Genomic DNA, 5,895 nt, shown 5'->3' with positions numbered 1-5,895 from the left:
CGATGGGTCTGTGCTTTTGGCTCGGGGTGGCAGGGCAGCACGTCTTGCTGGTTTGCTGGCTGGGATCCCCCCATCAGCCCAGTTAGGAATGGCAGGAGCTCAGCAGGAGGAATGGCTGCTGAGCATCTGCTGCGGGCACAAAAAGGTCACTTTGATGCTCAGAAAGACCTTCTGCTTTCAGACCTTTTGCTCTCCTGAATGGCCTCTGTGCCAGGCTGGGCTTTGTGCTTTGGTGCACCCAAGAACCCTCTGGCTGGGTCTTAGGGAGCACTCGGCTGTGTTGGTTGGGGGCTCGCTGCCCTTTTCCCATCCATACTCTGAGCATCCCACAGCCCTGCTGCCCACACTGCAGCTCACACCCAGCCCTCCTTGGCTGGGAGCAGAGGGAGCTCTGGAGCCTGCTGTTGTGTTTGTTTTGCAGCGATTAACTGCCCAGGGTAGTGCTTGGGTATCTGGTTCTGAGCTTTAAAAAGGGAAAAACTGAGCCCTCCCGTGAGGGGCTTATAGAACACCCCGAGTTGGAAGGGATCCACAATGATCACAGAGTCTGAAAGAGGATGTTTCCTCAGAGCTGTGCTGCTGTGGGCTCGTGCATCTCACAGCTTTTCACAAGTATCAGAGGATCAGTGGGACTGAGCCAGATGATTTATCACACACTGATTCCTTCTGCTGCTCTGGGATCCCCCTGTTGTTCTCGGGCCAAACCAGAGGTCAGAAATGGGGCGAAATGCTTCTGGCTTCTGCCACTTTGCTCATCAAATAACAAACTTCCATTGCTGTTGTCATGTCCCAGTCCCAGCCGGGAGCACCGTGTCAGCTCTGGCACTCAGCTCTGCCGTGGTATATTTAGATGCACTGAAATGCTGAATTTACCCTTATCCTTGGCACAAACTATGAAAGCACAGCCTGGCTGAGGTAGTGCAATTGAAGATGACCAATCCCCAGCAGTCTGTGCTTTCTGCTGCCTTCCAGCCCACAGGGAAAGAGAAACAAATCCTCCGTGTCGAGTTCATACAACGACATCAGCTCCCAGTGTTTCCCAGGGCTCCGACTCCCTCAGAAATCATTCCTGGAAAGCAATAACATTCAGATTATTTATCTAAGCTATTGCTTGGAGCTATTAAAGCCTCTCAGCCGCTGGTATGCACAGAGGATCAAAGTGTGCCTCTACCAGATAAACGAATACAATTTATTAAAGCACATTTCTTCATTGTCTCTTGGCACCAACAACTCAACTCTAACAGCTGGATCTTAGTGCAGCCTGAAGCCCCGCTCGCAGTTTGGCTGTGAGGCTGCATCCACAGCAATCTTAAAAACCACCACTTGGACTTTCCAGTACAAAGGAGCTTTCCAGAGCTCGTGTACAGCATCTGAAACCAAGAACTGCTCTGTTACAACCCCATTACAACCCCTAGAGCTGAGCAATACAGTGTGTTGTGCTATAGGAGGAAGGTCCGCATTCAGGTGGCTCTGAGACGCCTCCAGCTGTGTTGGGCTGTGCACAGGGAAGCAGTTCCCTCTGCTGACCGAAGTGCTGCAGCGCTTCAACTGCGACCACACCAGAATTGGGCACAAGGACAACTTTTATTTATTTATTTTTTATTTATTTAAATTGGCTCTTATTTACAATGATGCACTGGCACGGGTTGCCAAGACAAGCGATGGATGCTCCCCTCTACAACACCCAGCGCTGTCCCTTCTAACCCAACCACGCTGTGATTCCATGATTCTGATTTCTATGCGCTTTCCTTCCAGCTCGACAGCTCAGAAAAGCCACCTCTATACAGCCCCTCCCGGCCGCCATTTTGTGGAGGAGGGGCTGCAAGAGGACGGCCCTCTTCCTCTCGGCTATGCTCGGCTGTGTTCGGCTGTGTTCGGCTGTGCTCGGCTGTGTTCGGCTGTGTTCGGCTGTGTTCGGCTATGTTCGGCTGTGTTCGGTTGTACTCGGCTGTATTCGGCTGTGTTCGGCTGTTCTCGGCTGTACTCGGCTGTTCTCGGCTGTACTCGGCTGTGTTCGGCCTCGCTCGGCCGTGCGGCGCGTTGTGGGCTCGGTGCGGCCTGTGTGTCCGGGCGGGATGGTGAAGCTGACGGCGGAGCTGATCGAGCAGGCGGCTCAATACACCAACGCCGTGCGAGACCGAGAGCTCGACCTGCGGGGTGAGATGGATCTGCCGGGAGGGAGCCGGGCCTGGCTTTGTGGGGGGGGATCGGGAGCGGGCCTGTGTGGGGCCTGCGCTGAGGGGAGGCGTGGGGCCTGCACTGGGAACGGGCCGTGCAATGGGGGGGGTCGTTCTGTGTGTTAAATGCCTCTTTCATGTGTCCCCAGAGCTCCATCCCATCCTGCTTTATTCCCTTCTCACGTTTCTTTTCCCCCCCACAGGGTATAAAATCCCCGTCATTGAGAATTTAGGGGCTACGTTGGATCAGTTCGATGCGATTGATTTCTCGGATAATGAGATTCGGAAATTGGATGGGTTCCCTCTGTTGAGAAGGTTGAAAACTCTTCTGATGAATAACAACAGGATTTGGTACGTGGTTGTGTTGTGATCAGTGTTGTGATCAGACGGGACCTGGGGCAGAGCAGAGTGAAGAAGGGAAAAGAAGCGTGCCCGTGTCTTTTAATACCTGATAGGTGTAAAAATATCTGCTTTATGGGGAAGAAATAGCGCTTGGTATTTGCTTCAGCCTTCAATTAGCCGGCTTTGTTCATTGCAAAGTTCTGCCCCAGCTCTGTGTTCCATTTTCATACAGGACAATGAGATGCAGGGCCTGGAGTTTGTGTTGGGTCCTTGGGGGTTGTTCACTACCCCCATAGTGATGCACAGACAGGGGTGCCTGCAGCTGAGTGAACAGAGCTACCTTGCTGCACCTGGTGCCCTTACAGTGGCAGCTGCTGTTTTATGTTGGCTTTGTTACAAAGCTGATGCTCACCCAAACTTCTGCTGCTGTCATACTTGGCTGTGTTTAAGTGAGGTGCTCTATGTTGGCATGGCTGCCCAGGGAGGTGGTTGGAGTTGCTGTCTCTGTAGGTGTTCCAGAGCCATGGAGAGGGGACAGAGGTGGCCCAAAATGCTTTCAGCTGTGTTGGCCACAGACAGGTTTATTGGGCATGGTGGGGATGGGCTGAATGATCTCTGAGATCTCTCCAGCCTTAATGATTCCGTGATTTTTAATATATCTGTGTCTGTGTCCACCATTGTTAATTTCCAGCCAAAGGTAAAATCTTTGTGTTTTTATTCTTCTGTAGTCGGATTGGGGAAGGACTTGAACAAGCTCTGCCCAGTCTCACAGAGCTGGTTCTTACCAACAACAACATTTCTGAACTGGTAAGTTAGTGATGCAGAATAAATCTTGACAGCTCTAATGTTTTTGTCCTCTTTCTAATTAGTCGTCTTCTTCAGGAGCTTCATTCTGAAATATTTGATTGTCGTGAAATGGATTTAAGATTCTTACTCTGTTCTTCCATTATATAGGGTGAACTGGATCCATTATCAAGTATTAAAACATTGACTTACCTGAGGTGGGTAATCTTGAAAAGAAAAGCAGCGGCTTGTTGTGATATATTTCAATATATTCAATACATGAAGTAACTCTTTGTGACCTTTATTTGCCTCGTAGCATTTTAAGGAACCCAGTAACAAATAAGAAGCATTACAGATTATATGTTATCTACAAAGTTCCCCAAGTCAGAGTGCTGGATTTTCAGAAAGTGAAACTCAAAGTAAGTCTGTTACCTTCGGATTGAACACCAGATGGAGACCTTTTCTCCTATTAACTCATAGAACTGTAGTGAAATCAGTAAAGCTTTTTGCCCCAGCTGTAAATGGCAGTGGAACAGTTTGTCCTATGAGGCTTTAAAGCTGGTGCTTCTCTTTGATGGTTTCACGCCGTTAAGGATGTAATCTGCTTTATTGTTTTTAATTGATGTTTCACTGCTGTTGTTTGTTTAGTCTGATTCTTTTCTGGCTGGCCGGTGTTGGTGGTGATAAGGGGAACGTAGAGAAAGGAATGAGGGATCAGAGCAGAGCCCTCTGCTTGGGGCTGTTGCTTCTAAGAGCACTGAAGTGCTACACCTCGAGTTGGAGTGTTTGTGCAATGTGTTTGTGCTTGTCCTGGGCTCCTCATGCTGATGTTCACTGAAGATGAGCCAAAGCATCTTTCTTTGCAAAGAGCAGCTCTGCGAAATGCTACATCCTTCCATTAACTTTGTATGTGTGGTATCGCTGTAGGAGCGACAGGAGGCAGAGAAAATGTTCAAGGGCAAACGGGGTGCACAGCTTGCAAAGGATATTGCCAGGAGATCAAAAACGTAAGATAAAACAAACGCTTGCACTGGCGTTCTCCTTCAGAAACACCACGTTGTGTGCGGCACCGAACTGAGACGGCCCTGGTTGTTTGGATGGTGGTGAACACATCTGAGATCTTTATGGTAGACCCGTTTGGTCAGGGTGGATCGGGATATAGCAGTAAACAGGGAACTCTGTGTTATTTTACTGCAGAGAGGGGGCTGTGGTTTGCTTGGTTTTGCTCTCTATAGTGACTGGGAACTGAAAAATCTATTGATCACATTGAGGGTGCTCAGTGAGTGCTTAGAACTGTTATCAAATGTGCTCTCGCTGTGGTTAATGAGTGGAAATGGCCCATGTCTGTGATGGCTTTTGAACAAGTGAATCAATGAATCAAACACCCAGTTCACATCCCAAATACACGCAGGACAGGGCGCAGGTCTGTGAAGCTGGGTCACATTTAGGCAGCTCTTTCAAGCTGTGACTTCCATTTCCATAGACAACAAACGTCTGCTGTCCTTTAAGCAGCAGCAGGTAACTCACAAGGAACTTCCACCATTCATTTTACATAGGCTGTCCCAGTATCCTGTGAGATACTGAAATCCAATTCCATTCACTCTGCTTTGTGTGATGGTTCAACAACATCCAAATCCAACAGCTTTCATCAGCCGCTTAATTCTAAGGTGCCAGTCTGCCTCATTATGAGCAGATGAAAAGATCTGGGGGGGGGGAAGGGGATGGGACAGTGAGGACAAATCCAAGCGGTTGGTGTTTCTGAAGGAGGCCATTCATCACTGTATCAGTTTGTTAACAAAGAGAAGATACTACACTTGATTGATTGAAACGCTTCCAAACCTGCTTTGGAAGTGAGAGAAGCACACGTTGCTCCCAGATATTAACGATCCCTCTTTGCTTTTATCCCTCTGCAGCTTCAATCCAGGCGCTGCTCTGCCTACAGACAAGAAGAAAGCCGGGCCGTCCCCGGGTGACGTGGAGGCGATTAAGGTGAGTGCAGAGCGCTTAGACAGGAGGGGAAGCATAGAACCTTCAGGTGTCACAGCTTAACGAGGCGTCCCAGCTTAACAACGAGGTGTTTTGTTGCTCAGTGCTGTTCATTCATTCTCAATGTGCTGACACTTTATGTCCCGTTGTCTTTCAGGCTGCCATAGCAAACGCCTCCACGTTGGCCGAGGTGGAGCGGCTCAAGGGTTTATTGCAGGCCGGCCAGATCCCCGGCAGGGAACGCAAAGCAGGTCGGTTTGCTTTGCTAAACCCTCTTTAACTGTGAACCTCCGTGTGCTGGGAGGGACTTGAAACCCTCGAGGTTGACGTGCTGCTTCCTGCTCTTCCAGGCTCCGCCGAGGACAACGAGGAGGAGATGGATGAGGACCCGGTTCCGTCGGTCCCGTAGCCCCGCTCCGCGTTAATAAAGCTCCGTGTCCGCTCCGCCATTGCCCGGCCCGCTTCATGCACCCGGGGGGTGGGGGCGGCTTCGCGATTGGTCCCTTTGCACTTCCTTTCTAATTCCCATTGGTTCATGTAACCGTGATGTCACCCTTTTCGTTTCGTGATTGGCGTTCTGTCCGCGAGGCGGCAGAGGACGAGGAGG

The 5,895-nt window shown here is 50.0% G+C and overlaps 1 protein-coding gene across 1 annotated transcript; it reads left to right on the top strand.

Annotated features, from left to right (window-relative positions):
• Positions 1-1,976: 1,976 nt before the first annotated feature.
• Positions 1,977-5,840, top strand: SNRPA1 (small nuclear ribonucleoprotein polypeptide A'). Its single transcript, XM_015873452.2, has 9 exons — positions 1,977-2,157; positions 2,381-2,528; positions 3,248-3,326; positions 3,474-3,520; positions 3,619-3,721; positions 4,230-4,309; positions 5,216-5,291; positions 5,446-5,539; positions 5,639-5,840. Exons 1-9 carry the CDS (start codon positions 2,076-2,078, stop codon positions 5,695-5,697), a joined length of 768 nt encoding a protein of 255 aa, XP_015728938.1. The 5' UTR covers positions 1,977-2,075; the 3' UTR covers positions 5,698-5,840.
• Positions 5,841-5,895: the final 55 nt, after the last annotated feature.

The sequence above is a fragment of the Coturnix japonica genome, chromosome 10 (assembly GCF_001577835.2).
Source record: "Coturnix japonica isolate 7356 chromosome 10, Coturnix japonica 2.1, whole genome shotgun sequence".
NCBI classification, from domain to species: domain Eukaryota; kingdom Metazoa; phylum Chordata; class Aves; order Galliformes; family Phasianidae; genus Coturnix; species Coturnix japonica.
This window is presented reverse-complemented; position numbering and strand designations above follow the sequence as displayed.